A 17,198-nucleotide genomic window follows, 5' to 3' on the forward strand; every position below is an offset into this window, starting at 1 on the left:
CAAACCAATTTATATTTCTGCTATTTCATTGAAATCATCCAAATGCTGTTTTACTATTATCACAGAGATAAAGACTAGACAGATACCTTAATTCCCCCAATGACTTTAAAAAAAAAAAAGTTCTTTTAAAACATTTGTATGAAAGTTCAAGATCTGCCATGAATGCTACAGATGAGTTGGGGATAGTATATGGTCTGAAAGGTCTTTGCTATATACTCAGTCTTTCCAGAATTTACTTTTAAAATAGGTTTTTTAATCTCCTTTTTAAATAAAGACTTAGCACTGTGTTTTCTGAAACACTAAGGTCCTAGAACCTAGCACATCACTCTTCCCAGTGTGTTCTCATTGACTCATTTAATGAATGAATGGACTGATAAAAAGAGCCACAATCATACTGTAATCCAGGTCATGTGGCACTTTTTTCAAAAACAAAAAACTTTTCCAAACCCTTAAGGTATTTCTTGGAACACAGAAATTTTCACAATTTTTTTAATGTCAGCTCAACCACTTGTTGGGTAACTTCCAAGAAGCAGTCTGACTTTTTCTGTTTGTGAAAGTTAAACACACAGACCTCTACAGCAAAGATTATGAGTCAAATGTCCAGGTGTTAAAATAATGCAGTTGTATTTGTGTTACCGAGTAGAAATTCTTGGCTAGTACACTTTAGTAAGTCACTTAAATTATTTTCTAAAAGATGGCCTCAAGGGTCACCTTCAGTCTATCCATATGCATCATTAAATTTATGATCTTTAGTTTCTTAAAATAGCATTCCCCAGTCTACAAAAGATGCTCGTACAATTTACCTCACACAACATAATGAAGTTGTCTAAGACAACTCAGGCAACTAAGTAATTTTAAGGGGGGCTGAGGGGTTGGGAGGTAGCAGGGGCAAATCTACAATTCCATTGTATTACCAGGCAAGAAGGAGGTCACAGGATGTTCATTTTGGTGGAAGAGAACCTGGAAGCTTGAAATCAGTCTGAACCCTGAGTTTCTTATTTTGGCTGTGGATGTCGAACAGCACTTCTGAGAGAGCATTTGTATGAAGCTGCCAAAAAGGATTAGTTTAAAAAGGAGTAACTCACCCCTTCTTTAGTCTCCTTCTCCCCATTTCCTGCCCCCCTCTCAATCCCCATGGGATAGGCCAGCGTCTTTTTTTCCTTACTACAAAAACCATCTGACGAAAAGAACCTCTGGTAGTGGAAAGAGGTACACCCCCTCCTAGGCTCGGACGCAATTTTCCACAACTCCAGAGACATGAAATGTGAGATAGCTCAACACAGAGAAAGCTGGCATCTGTCCCTCTGATTGCTTCTCCAGTGTTTCAGAATCAAGGAATCAGAGAGCCAGAGTGAATCTTAATGGAAGGGAAACTTCGCTCTCAGGAGGGAAAAGGAAAGAAACTTGCTTTCTTTTAAACAGCAATGGACTCAGTGCTTTTCCTCAGATTTGGAGACTTTAAGAAAAGGAAGACCATCCCTTTAAAATCTCGAGCCAAAGACAGGCCAAAGACAAAATATTGTTTGTTTTATAGCTGGCAAAAATACATGCCCTTAGCCAGTTCCTGCCAGGCACCCTACTGAAACTCAGAACAAATAAATTGGTACCAGGGACAATTGGATTCAAACTATTTTCCAGACCAGAGGTTATTACATGAGATACCTGTTTTGGGAAAACTCAGATCCACACTCTCTCAATTTTCTCTTTCCTTCCCCCGTCTCTACTACTAAATGCTTTTCATTGAATCAAGTAATGAATACCTAAATAAAAGCAAGTTTTAATACTAACTAATACAACCTAAGACTATCAGACTATGAAACTATCAGACTATCAAAGTTGATCGTCATGACTGAGACCAGCTTTTACGAGGCGTGTTTTTTTTCTCTTTGTGTATATTCAGCTAGGTTACATTTCACATTCTCCTTGCAAGGCGCAGCCTGCAAAGTAAGACTGTGTGTGACTCAGGCTGCTTCCCAGCCTGGTTCAGGAAACTTCCCAGGTATATGTGTGTGCATGTACATGTTCCTTCTTGCTCTGATTGGAGACCACCTCAGAGCAAAGCTGAAGCTGCATGTATGCCAAAAACAGTTTCAAGGATGCCTGGGTGGCTCAGTGGGTTAAGTGTCTGCCTTCAGCTCAGGTCATGATCCCAGAGTCCTCGGATCAATCCCTGCATTGGGCTCTCTGCTTAGGAGGGAGTCTGCTTCCCCCTCTCCCTCTGCCTGCTCTCTGCCTACTTGTGATCTCTCTCTGTCAAATAAATAAATAAAATCTTAAACAACAACAACAAAAAACTCTCAATCTGTACTCTCAAAATGGCAAAGGAAGAGAAAGAATTCTAGGAATAATTATATTCCAGGGTAAACCAAAACCCAGCTGAAAGTTCTAGTTACTGGCTAAATGTAGAAGGGAAATGCAATTATAAAATCATTTCTGGGGGTGCCTCAGTGGCTCAGTGGGTTAAAGCCTCTGCCTTCGGCTCAGGTCATGATCCCGGAGTCCTGGGATCAAGCCCCACGTGGGGCTCACTGCTTGGCAGGGAGCCTGCTTCCTCCTCTCTCTCTGCCTGCCTCTCTTCCTACTTGTGATCTCCGTCTGTCAAATAAATAAATCTTTTAAAAAAAAAATCATCTCTATGCAACTCCTCCAGAAACTGATTCAGCAGAAGGTTATCAATTGGTTTTAAACCCACCAGACACAAGGCTGGTAAAGTAATGAGACAAACAGTGTCAAAGGAATGTGCCATGGATCCCTTTGGCTTAAGGGGAAAACACAATTACACTACTGACCAGTGTTATCTAATAGTGAGACATCAGACATCACATGTCTCCTGTGATATTCTAGAAAAAGATATTCAACATCAATCTATTGTGCTTTTACATCTAATTTCTAGTTATCAAAAAATTCAGGAGAGTTCAGACATTTCTAGGAAACAATCGGGTAAATGCAGAAAACAAAACACTTTTGCAGCACAGCCTGCCTAGTTTCCTCACTATATAAGCATCATGAATAAAAGTCTGTTCTAGATTCAAGGAGAATTAAAGAACTTAATAGCCAGATGCAATGTGTGATTGATACTGGACTAGATTCTCATGTGAACAAACCAGGTGGAAAGAACATTCTAGAAAATCGGGAAATATGAACAGGGCAATAGATAGTATAAAGGAATTATTATTCATTTTAATTGTGATGACTTTATTGGCTATAAGAGAAACTCTTTCTTATAAGAGACATACTGAATTTTATAACAAGATAAAACTACAAAATACCAAACAAAAAAAATCTGACTAATCCAGAGCCAAAAGAAAGATTACACAGAGGAGGAAGACCACGTATTAAAATGATAAAAGACAACTAAGTGTTTGGAAGAGAACTTTAAAAGAATTACACAGATCATAAAACCTAGTGATGATTTAAAATTAGATAGCGTTTCAACATACCAGTTAGGGAAATATGGTAAAAATTCAAACAATTTTAAGGTCAAACAATATTAAATGTAGTAAAAATATCAGCTAGGCAGAGGACTGAATAAGGGGAAGAGGGTAGAGGAATGGCTGTCTGCTAACCCAACAGCTGGTAAAGCCACAATAAAGTTTGTGTGGCTAAATGTAGAATCAAAGCCTGGAACTTGAGGATGGGGACTGTGGGCCGATGAAGTCTGGAGTCTGGAAGCAAGGGTAGAGGCAGTAGAACAAGGAGAAGGCTCCTGCTACATCATTATCCTTCCCTTACTTCCTCCCCGCCTTCTCTATGATCCTCAAGTAACTACCACTCAGCCACCAACACGACAATCAGCTATCAACTGATTTTGCCCAAAGCTGCGACTCCTTTGTTACCCCTCACTCGGAGGACAAGCCCTTACCATCTAGAATCTGGAGGTCCGCAATATCTACTAATATTTGGCTACCTGGAAGCGTAGAGCTCTAGCTGGCTTACAACAAGAACGGTTTTTTTTTTTTAAAAAAAAAAAAAAAGGAAGGAAGGAAGGAAAAAACCCTCAGCAACATGTTGCTCTCTCATTTTTCAGGATATTTTTTTCCAGCCACAAATGGGCTTAACTACACATACCGGTTATCCACTAAGTAACTTTCTTGTCTTCTGAAAGAAATAGTATTGGGAAATATAAGCAAAGGGTTTAAGAAATAATTATATTCTTAATGATTAAATACATTCAAACAACACAGGTCAGTTGTGTTGAAAAAGACGAGAAAGCAACTCTCCGGGGCATGGAGCGTCTCCACGCCACTGGCCTGACTCAGCTCGGGCTGAGTGGCAGCAGGGGCCTTCCCCTTTCCTGATCAGGCTGCCTGCCAAGCCTTGAGGGCTGAAATCCAACCTCCCTGAACTGCTTAACACAGGAAGCTGACTCTAAGTGGGTATAATTTCCTGCCACCTCTTCACTCTCACCTTTGTTTTTGTTGTTTTTAACCTCCTCCTTCTCCCATATCATTCCATGCAAGTAAAGGAAGGGGGAGACCCCCATCTCTCCTTAAAGCTATAATGCAACACAACCACCAGCCATGAGAGGGCAAGGTCAAGCCATGCCGAATCATCCCCCTTCCCCAAATCAGACATTGCCCCATTATGCAGGCAAAGCTACAGGCCAACTTTTCTAACCAAACTCAGGTGTGGCACCAGTAACATTTCAGGACTGGATTACACATTCATGGAATCTACACCCATCACCATTAATCACCTAAAATGTCCAGAATTCTTGACTAACCACTTCTACTTAATCACTAAGCAGACACACATTTAGAAACTGGTAAGTCCTTCGCCTCCAAGAAAATCCCCTGTGAAGTGACAGGATGAAGAAGGCTTTTGGAAAGAGCTACTTACCTAACTGCAAGTTTCACTTCCACAAACCGATTCCCAGTCCCTAGTGTAACAGGAACTAATTCCAAGGACTTGTGATTGGTTGGAAATCGGTACCGGTGTCTCACTAAACAGCCCAGGGGGCCTTGGTGTGGGCTTGTCATCAATGCTCTTAAACCTCAGTTTCATCACTGATTAGTGAACAGGTGGGAAAGGCAAAAGGTCTTTCGCTTTACTTCATATGCTCCAATAAAGACATAAATATATGTATATTTTGGACATATGCTAATTTTTCCAGTAGAAAAACAAAAAGAGGGGAGCCTGAGTGGATCAGTCCATGAAGTATCTGCCTTGGGTGGGTCATGATCCCAGGGTCCTCAAATCAAGTCCCACCTCAGGCTCCTTTTTCAGCAGGGAGCCTGCTTCTCCCTCTGCCGGCCACTCCCCCTGGCTTGTGCTCTCCCACTCCCTGTCAGATAAAATCCTTAAACAAGGAAAAAGAAAAAGAGAAAGAGAAAGAGAATGGCTTGAAAGAAATGCACCCCTTCTAATAACTTCTCCAGACACAGTGATCTGAAAGTTCATCTGAGATTCTAAAGTTCCTGAAATGCAGCCTTTACCCTAAGCTTATGGAAAGCAGCCAGGACCCCAAAGCCAAAAGAATGCAGCCCAGGGTCTGCATTGAGGGAGCACTGAAAATTCAGGTGCCCACTGGAATTTAGCGTCCACTGAAAGAACCCCAATCGCTACCCAGCTTCTGGGTTTCCATCTGCAGTTGTCAGAGCAACCTAACATTTCCAGCTTTTTATTCTCATATGGTCACCTCATTCTATTAAAAACCTGCCTCAGTGCCCCACAGAGCCTTCAAATTGAAGTCCAGTTACTCCAATAAACAAGTTCTCTGGAAGGCACCTCACACTGCCCAAAACCCAGCAAGGAAGCTGCTCCTCCTGTGGCTTCTGTAGCCCCACCTGGACCGGAGTCAGCTCTCCCAGCTTACGTTAACTACAGAGATACGCTAGCAGCTCAGGTCAACTTTAGATACATGCAGTCGGGACGCCTGGGTGGCTCAGTTGGTTAAGCAGCTGCCTTCGGCTCAGGTCATGATCCTAGCGTCCTGGGATCGAGTCCCACATCGGGCTCCTTGCTCCGCAGGGAGCCTGCTTCTCCCTCTGACTCTGCGTCCCACTCTGTCTGCCTGTGCTCGCTCTCACTCGCTCTCTCTCTGACAAATAAATGAATAAAATCTTTAAAAAAAAAAAAAAAAAAAAAAAAAAAAAAAAAAAATAGATACATGCAGTCACCTACGAAAGGACTAAGGGACATCATCGGAATCATTACTCCAGAAAGTCTTTGGATTTAAGCTCTCTTAAAAATGTTTATTTTTCCCCTAGAATTAGCCAAAGAACTGGATTTTCAGTTGACCGTGGGTAGGTGGAGACAGAGCCTCATTGCAGAAGAGCCCATCTAGACGCCTCTGAATCTACAGCAGGCGTCCTTCCCACCTTAAAGGAGCTCCCAGGATTGAGTGGTGATCTTCAGTTTCACTTATCACAAGCAAATGACACCAACAAGCAGAGGAAGGTGCAAAGAATAAAGAAACTGCAAAGCTACAGGGTGCCTGGGTGGCACACTCGGCTGAGCGGCCGACTCTTGGCTTCGGCTGGGGTCATGATCTCAGGGTTGTGAGATCAAGCCTAGCCTTGGGCTCCATGCTGAGTGTAGAGTCTGCTTGAGTTTCTCTCTCCCTCTGCCCCTCATGCTCATCCTTTTGCTCTCTCCAAAATAATTTTTAAAAATCTAAAAAAGAAAGAAACAGCAAACCTCTACTTCCAGGCCACCTCTTGCCTTGAGCTGCTTCTCTCTTCTGCCTCCTCTTCCTTCTCCACTTTCTCCCGAACACAGCATTCAGTCCTTCTTTCTCTCTCTCAACAGACTTTTGGTGAGCACTGCTAAGGTTTCAGGCACTAAGCTTGGTATGGGGGCTACACAAATGAGGCAAGGCCCCTGCCCTCGGGTAACTCACTCGAGTCGGGGGAATATATTTCAATACTTGTAAAACAAAGTGAGAGCTCTACCATATGAAAGTATAAGAGGGCTGACAAATTGTATCCAACTTAGTTGTCTTTCCTAGGCTACACCATGATGAACTGTCTTATTTGGATCCTCCATCTTCGCGTCTTTAGAGAAAAACATTATGTTCAACGCACCAATCTGCGCGATGCCCCACAGCATATAGAAAATCTGTTAAGTCTTCAGTACAAAAATAATTTTGGTCACCAGTAATCCCAACATATTATTTTATGTTCATCCTGTTCACAAAGGTAACTGGTGAACGGTTAGGACTTCTTACAAGATTGCTTTTAAGTGAGGAGATTAGCATGGAGGGAAAACATGGTCAGCAAAGACGAGAGGAAGTCATGGTTGAGGCCGGGAAACCAAACACATGCCCCTTAGGTGCTGTGTACTCGGTACGGGCAGACCACAAATGTGGCTCTGAGCAGTCTAGCAGCAAAGGAAAAAAAGAAGAAACATGACCAGGTCTGTGATTCATACTGTCCACATGACAATTTTTCACTGGAACTGAATCCTGAAATAATTTCTCCAAAAGGCCTCCAATATTCTTGATCACATACTTCTTTTGGAATTAAATTTCTGTAATATTCCCATTTCACTTTGTGCACCTTGAAGGTTTTGCCTATACTATGTATCTTATGGTAATAACGTAGCTGCACTATTTGCTTAAAAAGAAAATTAAAATTTGGATTCCATATATTGTTTGGGCACAAAGCATCAGGACCAGTGTCTTATGTGTCAGAAATCAATGACAACACATCACGGTCATTGTTTTAAGACTTCACAAATAAGATACCAGGTTTGCCTTGGTATTTTCCTGGATTGAAAAATCTATAGATGTGGCTTGGGCCACCTGGGTGGCCAGTCAGTTAAGCGTCTGCCTTTGGCTCAGCTCATGATCCCAGGGTCCTGGGACTGAGCCCCACATCAGGCTCCCTGCTCAGCGGACAGTCTTACTTCCCCCATTTCTATGCCCCTCTCCCCCACTTGCGCTCTCATGCTCTCTCTCAAATAAAATCCAATGGGAGGGAGGGAGAGAGGGAGAAAATATATAGCGATGGCTTTTTCTGACAGCATCATACAACATGCATTCAAACCATCAAGTATATTTAGGTAAAATATGATGATGGATTCAGTATAGTAAATTTCCTTGAATCTTTTGCGGACAAGTTGATGATAAAATAATGGTACCAATATTTAATATCTAGTAGCCGTTTGTATATCTCCTTTGGAGAAGTATCTGTTCATGTCTTCGGCCCATTTCTTCACTGGATTATCCATTTTGGAGTGTTGAGTTTGATAAGCTCTTTATAGATCCTGGATATCAGCCCTTTATCTGTAATATCATTTGCAAATATCTTCTACCATTCCATGGGCTAACTGAACACAATAATAAAAAACAAGAAATAACAAAAAATAAATATTTAATATCTGGGCCCCTAAGGAGCAGGAGAAGCAGTCACATCACTTATGAAACACCTACTATATGTTAGTCCATGAACTTTACATAATATTGCCTCCAATCCTCAAAATAATTTTAAAATGTTATGGTTTTACTTTGGTTTTTTGTTTGTTTGTTTGCTTGCTTTAAGTAGGCTCCACACCCAATGTGAGGCTTGAACTTAGGACCGTGAGATTATGAGTCGCATGCTCTACCACTGAGCCAGCCAGGCATCCCTTTAAAATGTTCGTATTAACTACATTTTATAGTTGAGGAAAAAAAATGAAGATTATGTAGCAAATACTTTATTTTTTAATTTCATATTGTAAATTTTCAAAAATATACAAAAGTTGAGAGCATACTATAATAGACCCCAATATATCCCACTGGCAAGATTCAACAATCATCAAGATTCTCCACAATTCCTTTATCTATTCTTTATTTTCCTTTGATGAAGTATTTTTTACAGCCAAATTCCAGTCATAGTCTATCCCTATGTCAGTACACATTGCTTTAAAAATAAAGACAGATTCTAATGAGGTACTATATGTTGGCTAATTGAGCATAAAAAAATAATAAAATAAATTTTTTTAAAAGATTCTTATAAACTACAATACCAAAAACCAAACCCAATGAAGTCAATAATTCCTTAGAATCATCTGTTAATTTCAATTTCTCCAGTTTTCTGAAAAAAAAGTCTCTTTATAGTTTGTTCATATTGGGATCCAAAAAGATCCATACAAACACTGTTACCTCTTTTAAATTCTCCCCTCTTTTTAACCTATCTCTGGTTGTTGCAAAAGCAGTTTTGAGCTATAACTCCTCTGCCACAAAATTCACATTCTTAAAGAGGTATACAATTTTATTTTATTCACAAGGCTATGCAACTATCACCACTCTTTAACTCCCAGCACTAAGTTATCTGATGTAATTTCCATCAGGCCAAAACAAAACAAAAACAAAAACAAAACAAAGACCATGCATACTCATTAACAGTCACTCCCCCTCTCCCCCCAGTTCTCAGCAACCACTAATCTACTTTCTTAATGGATTTTCCTATTTGGGATACTTCATATAATTGGAATTTTAAAAGCAAATACATTTTGAGAAGCTATCAAGTTAGGTACCATAGACAGATATAGGTTAGGTACCAAATACATGACGTGGTCCATGTAGGTAACAAGAAGAACATTCCATCAATAAGTGCCAATATGTTATATTTACCATATGAATAGTAGACTATGAATACTTCAGCTCACAGCTTTTTACATTTCCTCCCACAAATACACAGGTAAGAAATGGTATTTATGTGTGTGACACACCAATGGGTCTCCCATATGTGAAAAAAGTCCAGTTTTCTGCTGGCTACAGTTCTCAAACTGACTACTGGTTCATCAAACATGGCAGTTCACCACAGTGATAATGCAGGCAGATGAGGCTTAGTGCCTAAGATACAGCTCCCAGCCTTCTTCTCCCTTTCAGGAAAGCTTATCAGACTGCAAGCCAGAGAAACAGAGACAACTTGTATCTTCTGTTTGTTTCTAGTAGCGCATTTCCATACTTGAGCCTTTGGTGGGGGAGAGAGCCAAGAGCAGTGTGTAAGCATCCAGCTCCCAGCATGGGCCTGTTTTCTGCCATTACACTATATAGGCCACTTAACCACTGAACAGCTCTGTCATATTCACAATGACTTTCTCCATCTGTCCAATGGGGATATGAACACAAGGGACTGTTTTGAAAATTCAACATGAAGTTCTTATTAAGGAAATCTACTTAGTATGGCAATAGTGATTATTTGTCACTCTTATTAACGAATCAGCCAAGGATACCTTTGAACTGACGGAGCTCCAGCCTAGAGCTTTCGACATGTGTTGAAGTAACTACCTGCCAGAAAGGAACAGATAAGTAGCTAAATTCTCCATGTGGTGGTACATTATCATTTAAGGGCAATAATAAGCTGAACTTCGAATCTGAAAGTCAGAAACATAATTAGATGATTGTTCCTCTCCCAGCCCCAAGATCCGCTCGACCTACCATCAACCCTATGAAGACACTGTTGGGTTGAGAGGAGAGTACAGCTGTTAGAAATCCTCCATCAGCACAATCTGCCCTTTCTGGCTACTAGAGAGGCAAAAATTAACAACTCAATAAAGCTAGAAAAGAGCAGAGTGGCCTGATGGTCCGTGAATCCCACAGGTCTGAGGGAGAAGGTTCAGCTCTTCCTCACCAGGCTAACAAAATGGCCACCAAAGCTGCTTTCCTCTGCCTGCATTACTGTCATAACTTGTCATACCAGAATTTTGGCCCCCGTTGGACCTCCCTCATTTGTGCAGTTACCTTTCCTTTATATTATATATTATATCATCCCTATCATCTTTGTTCATCATCACTGTAAAATCATTTTTCCTCACAATAATAGGTTTAGACAATACTCATGAAAAATTAACTCTCGAGGAAGCAGAGTCTAGTGTCAGCAAAATTTTTACTCTTTTGCATTACGGTCATAGAAGCAATAAGCTTCCTCTTCAGTTTCTATCTATTCTTGACACTCAAATATAGCCTGAGAAGGAGGGGAGGGTTTTTGCCATTGTTTCATCATTGAGTTCAGGAGCTAAGGAGAGACCATACTCAATGAATGCTTTAGAAACTCCGTGTCAACTGCGGGCATGTATTTCTTAGGGTAATAGCTCGACCTGTGGGCAATAAAAAAATCCCTCTAGTTTCTCTGATAGAGGGATTTTTTTATTGCCCACAGGTCGATAGGGATTTTTTTATTGCCCACACTTGTCCCCACAGAAGGAGCCCAAGGGAGCTGTGTTCAGAGGAATTCGAACACTCCCCAGAAATGCTCTTCCAGAAATGGTGGGTGGCGGGGAAGACACAAGCACCCTGAAGTTCATGGCCCAACATGCAATGCTAACATACAGAGCCCGTTAGCTACAGACTGACCCTAAGATGACAGCAATGAGCCCATACCGACCTGCAGCAAAGTGCCAAAGAAATGACTATCAGTATAATGGAATACTACATACCATTTGAAAGAACAGGTGGAAATGACCAATGTACCTAGACGCAGACAGAGGGTGTGTACGTCCATGTATTTTGATTTTTTAAGACAAACTTTTTTGTAAGACAACAACGTTTTAAAAGCTGAAAGCCAATACTTGGAAGTCTTACCAGTGAACCTCTAAGGTGGAGAATGTGAAGAGCAGAGAGAACCAAAATGCGGAATTTCACTTTTTACTTTATATCTTTCTGAAGAATTGGAGTTTGTTATGAGTTAATGATAAAACAAAAACATCTGGGGACGCTTGGGTGGCTTAGTCGGTTCAGGGTCTGCCTTCAACTCAGGTCATGATCCCAGGGTACTGGGATCAAGTCCCACATCAGGCTCCCTGATCAGCAGGAAGCCTGCTTCTCCCTCTGCTCCCCCTGCTTCTGCTCTCTCTCTGACAAATAAATAAATAAAATCTTTAAAACAAAAAAAGAAAAGAAAAGAAAAGAAAGCATCTGAAGACTTGCTAAAATCTGAAATAATTCATCAGCCCAAGTGATGTTTCTTTATAAACAATTCACCTTCCTCCAGGAATTACAACAATAAACATGGATAGGAAGCCCAATTAAACTAGAGGACCCGCATTATTCAAGAGCATAAACTGCTACATAAATTAGAAAAACAGGGGTCCCTAAGTGGCTCAGTCAGCTAAGCTAAGCGTCCGACTATTGATTATAGCTCAAGTCATGATTGCAGGGTCATGGGATCGAGCCCCATGCCAGGCTCCATCCTGGGCACAGAACCTGCGTAGGATTCTTTCTCTCCCTCTCCCTCAGCCCTCCCCTGACCCCAAACTCTCTCAAAAAAAACAAAAACAAAAAAAGCAGATATGAATTTGGTTTGCCCATCTGACCAGATTTCCCAGAAGATCTAATAACTAAATGCTTGAAAATAATGGAGAGAATTAAAATAATGCATACAAAAAAAAAAAAAAAGTCACTTTCTAGCTTTACCTTTGGTCCTAAGAAACAGGAAGGCAAAGAGTCACAAAACAGAAACCCATGCATAGGTATCCTGGAAAAAGTCTACTATATTTAGCAAGGAAATCTGATTCTCTCTGTTCATTATTTCTTGATAAAGCATCACAGTGTCTTACCTGATCACAAATCAGTTCCCACTTTTTCTCATTATCATACTGTCGCAGTAACCTGGCTTTGTCCGGGGGTAGGTTCATAGCATTCTGTAAAAAGAAAAGGAAAGAGATATGTCACATTCCACAACAGGCTGCTAATGGGGAGCTAATTCACAGGCAGACCAAAGAATACTACAGTGGTTCTTTTTGGACTTCTTTGCAATTCCTAGCATCTAAGTAAACCCAAATGCCCTACAGAAGTCACTTAAAGATCAAATCAGTTTAATGGGGCTAGAGAAGCTCTGAAGTCTTACACCGGGACATCTGAGGTGGGTCTGCTTTGAACTATCAGACTTGCATTTCACCAAAGGTAATGCACTATTTTTTCATTGAAGAGCAGGCTCCCATTCTACTCAGTTGAGAGCATATAGCCCCAATTTCTCTTTAAAGCACTACAGCCCCACCAGGCACAGAACACAAAACACCAAAGGAAAACACAATAACCAGAACTTCTGAGAGACAACATCAGTGTTTACTTTGACAAATAATTTTAAGTAAAAGAACACCTCAGAAAAAAATTTTAAAAATTAAAAAAAAAAAAAAAGGAAAAGAAAAAGAAAAGAGTGGAAGTGGTCTTAGTCACCTCTGTGGAGATGAAAAGTACTCCTTTGGGAAATACATTAACATTTAGCAACCATAATTCTCAGTTTAGCTATATTGTTTATGAAGATGGGTTTACAGTAAGAAGTAGACCATGAGCTCAAGGAGATGTCTAGACATCCAAACTCCTATAAACCTCTGTCAATATGGCACACCTACCATAGTATTGCTCTTGGATCTGCGCCCATGTACATTTGCATGTTTTTAGCCCATTGTCCCAAATGACCAATTATATACTTTTTCAAGATACTTGGCTTGGGTGTGAGGTAAGATCTTTGGCCACAGAACAGGGCAGACTGAAAGAGCCCCAGAAGGAATCTGCAGGCGTTCCCTTGGCCTCCCTAAAGTTTCTATGCTCTAAACTGAGCTGAGGGGTCAAAATCTATTAACTGCACTATCTACCTTGTATCAATGCTCTAAATCATAGCTATGCCTAAAAAAACTACAAAGATTCTTACCTGGGTCAATATTTGGGTAGACAAATCCCAAGGTCTTTGACTATTAATGCTAGAGCCCCTAGCTCTCCGAAAGATATGGCCTGTAGAGAAGCACTTCTATTGGCCACAATTACTGTCTCATATCATCCAGTGAAATAAATTTAATGGAGGCAAGGATGGGTGAGCTATTCTAACTTAATGGCAGAGAATTAACCTTTGATACATTTGATAGATATAACTCAAGCATCTCCCTTTAAACTCGATTTAGCATCCAGAGTGGTATGCCCTAAGAAGGCGGTGGTCACAGACCACCTACTAATTTGAATCTAATCCATTTGAATCTAACAACCTGCCTTCAGAATATTAAAATTTTTAATTGCCTCCAAAGCTGATAATATAAGCAGAACAGCACTGGATTCCAGAGCTTTCAATGATATTGCCGAGGCTCCTCAAAATATTGAAAATGGGGGAAATATCTAAATATCTAATGTCACTTATCTCCATAGAATATCTGCTTGAACTAGAAAGAAAAATAACTACTTGCATTTATTTGTAATTACAATTTGACAATGTTAAACAACCACCCCTGGGATAAGGCAAAAAGGAGAATTCCACAGCTATCTTTCTGAGGGAAACCAATGTGACTGACCAGTAAATAACCAGTCCATCACTGCTTATTTGTACCCTAGAGATGGACTATTTCCTCCTAAACTGATTTTGACCTCCACGTTAATGCTCTTGGGTGTGATTATGCATTAAATAAAAACAGTAAGATTATGAGGTAAGTTAAATGAGTTTTTCTGAGTCCTTATTAATCATTTGAGATATAAAGGGAATAAGAAAAAATAAAGCCTAAACTCTTCTAAGGTGTCAAGCACTGTATGAAGCACTTCACATAATCTCACATAAATCTTCGTAATAACGTTCATGAGATGTAATTTTCCTCAATTTATGTAGGGGAAAGGAGGCCTGGGAGAACTTGGTTAACTGGCTCAAAGTTGGACAGCTTTCCAGGAACAGAACACAATCTAAACTTCATCTGTGAGGGTCCCCAAAACAAACACTAAAAATTCTACCCCTTTCTTTGGGGGGTGGGGGTCCGAGGCAAAATGGCAGTAACTGACTTTCTGTGAGTATCTCCTAGGCACTAGTGTGGAATCAGTCTACAAACACTCCTGCAGGAGTGAGATGCAGGTCCTGTTACTGCCGTTCCACCTAGATCAACTTTTACTTTGAAGAAGCAGTATTTCATTCAACAACTGTGAACCACCACCTCTGCACAAGCTGTGCTCAACACAGCACAGCGGGGAACCAAAGAGATAGGGTCCCGCCCCAGCATCTCATCATGGTGGGGCAGATGCAAGTGAAATGAGCTCATCTTCAACTCTGCTAAGTCTTGATACAGATGATCAGAGGGCAACTTTTGAATGGACAATCTAGAAAGACCCTTTAGGAAAAAGTAACAAGAAGAGCACTAAAAATGAGAAGGACTAAACCAGGGCAAGAGTGGACAACAGCATACTGAGGAGAGGAAACAGCGAAAAGATGCTAAGTCAGGAAACAGCTCGGCAAATCAAAAACCCAAAAGACAGTCATCCTGGGTGCAGAGAAAGTAAAAGAGAAGGAATGAGGGAAAGATCAAGCTGGAGAGCTAAGTTAAGGCTGTAGCACGCCCGGCCACGTAGGCCAGGGTAAACACCTTTTATCGTTCCCTACGATGTAACAGCAGGCCATTGAAGGCTCCGTCGGTACGAGATGACAAAATCAAATTATATTTCACAAAGGCTACGCTGAGTATACATGGAGATCCGGTTAGAAACAGCCAAAGTAGAAGCAGCAAGGCCAGTGGTTCCAACGAATGATGGCGGCTTGCCCAAGGCCAATCACACGTCAAATGAAGGAAGGTGGATAGATGTTAAAAATATTAATAGAAATTGTCTGGTAACATTTAAGGACTGAGGGAAGATGTCACTAATTAATATTATCCTTCTACCCTGAGTCCCTAGATAAGTGATTATCCATTTAATGAAAGGAGCACACTGTGAAAGCCAGCACAGATCTGGGGGAGGTGATAAATAAGTGTCCAAGTGACCGTTTTTAGGTCTGAGATAACTCCGAGACATCCTGAAGAATGGCGAAGCAGGCAGGTGGACCGCGCGATTCTGAAGGTCGAGGAAAAGGTCTGCACCGTTCTGAATGAGAAGAGTTCTAAGAAGTGTTTTTGAGCTCGCTGACTAGTCATTGTCTGGAGAAGATGCTCAGTACCAGCATGTCAAAACAAATACTGCGCTTGGCCATCATCCGCCAGCCATCTGAAATAGCCACTTCCACGGGTCAGGCCTCAGAGCTGCTCAGGCATACAATGCGCATCTTAGTAATTCTATGGGGACCAAGAAGCAGGAGCTCTGTTTAAAAGCAGACACTCCACAGAGGCTGGCTAGGGTCCAGGGACCTTGTGATTAGCTGGTAATAACTGCCCTGAAAACTTTTTTAGAGTGAACGCAGTCCTTTTGTATTACAGAGGGCAGGACTCTGGAGTCCTGGCTAGAAGTCTGTGCAGGTAATTCCTAAGAGTCCAAGCTATTTTCAGAGGAAAACACTGGCTTTATCTCCAGGTCCCTTTGCTGCCTGTAAAAATGGATTGCTCTTCCATTTGACTGAAATGTAAATCAACGTCCAAGCCTTTCTCACACAGTGACAACTCGACCTCATCCACACTTGGTGGTGTCTGTGACATAAGGCTCCCCTCTCCTTCCTTGCCTCCGTCAATCCAACCTTTAGTTACTGGGCTTTGGCCACGAGCCAGAATATTTGCCCTACAGGAACAGGAGTGGATTCAGTGATAAAACTGCTGTACTCGTCCATGCCAAACATCCACTGAGGACATGGGATATTTGAGTTGAAAAGTTTAGTGGATGTTAGTGATTTATTTCTAGATTGTACAAGTTCCTAGCTAAAATAAATCAGAGCATCCAAGAGCATTCTGGTCTCTTTCCTTCCTTTCAACCAGGCAAGCGTTCAAGAATCAGCTCAAATATCATGTATCGTAAGAACCCTCCCCCAACTCTTCCAAGACGACATACCCTCTCAGGCTCCAAAGGCATGATATACTTGTCTCCATTATAGCAACTCGCAGGGTAAACCTGTTTGCCCACCTAAATTCACCACTGGACTAAGGGTTTCAAGGACAATTTCTTCCACTAACCCCCAGTGTCTAGGACAGTATATGGCAAATAGTAAACACTATGCAGGTTGTTGAATAAAAGATAAGCACACTAGTTCAGTAAGATTATTCAATCTGGAAATATCTTCATTGATTCAGGGTTTAGGCTTCAGCTATCAAAACCTATACACTAAAGAGTGTTGTTTATTATAAAACCCCAAAGATAATGTCTATTAATCATTAGTAATTTTCCAAACAAGAATTCACGGAGGAAAGAATCTTCAAGGTCAACGCTAGCAACAATTCCCTAAAAAGAAAAATGATGTCTTAGGGCATTCACATATAATAAATCACAGAACCGGAACTTCATTTTGTTTTGCTCTTATTGCCAGTAAATTCAGATCTGTATCAACTATAACAATTAATCTACCCCAAGCTGTAGTTACATTAATGATCCAGAATCTGGTTTCTGCTTAACT

At 41.0% G+C, this 17,198-nt stretch overlaps 1 protein-coding gene across 10 annotated transcripts in view; it reads right to left on the reverse strand.

Annotated features, from left to right (window-relative positions):
• Nucleotides 1-17,198, reverse strand: part of FMNL2 (formin like 2) — a 299,371-nt gene that overhangs the window by 108,146 nt on the left and 174,027 nt on the right. For all 10 annotated transcript variants that reach the window (XM_082689929.1, XM_082689922.1, XM_082689930.1 and 7 more), the window contains exon 2: nt 12,484-12,567. Coding sequence is in view for 7 of the 10 variants with exons in the window: in XM_082689926.1 (XP_082546052.1) it covers nt 12,484-12,567 (84 nt within the window). In the remaining 3 variants the exon portion in view is untranslated. The remainder of the gene's footprint in view (nt 1-12,483; nt 12,568-17,198) is intronic.

The sequence above is a fragment of the Mustela nivalis genome, assembly GCF_964662115.1.
Source record: "Mustela nivalis genome assembly, chromosome: 11".
NCBI lineage: Eukaryota > Metazoa > Chordata > Mammalia > Carnivora > Mustelidae > Mustela > Mustela nivalis.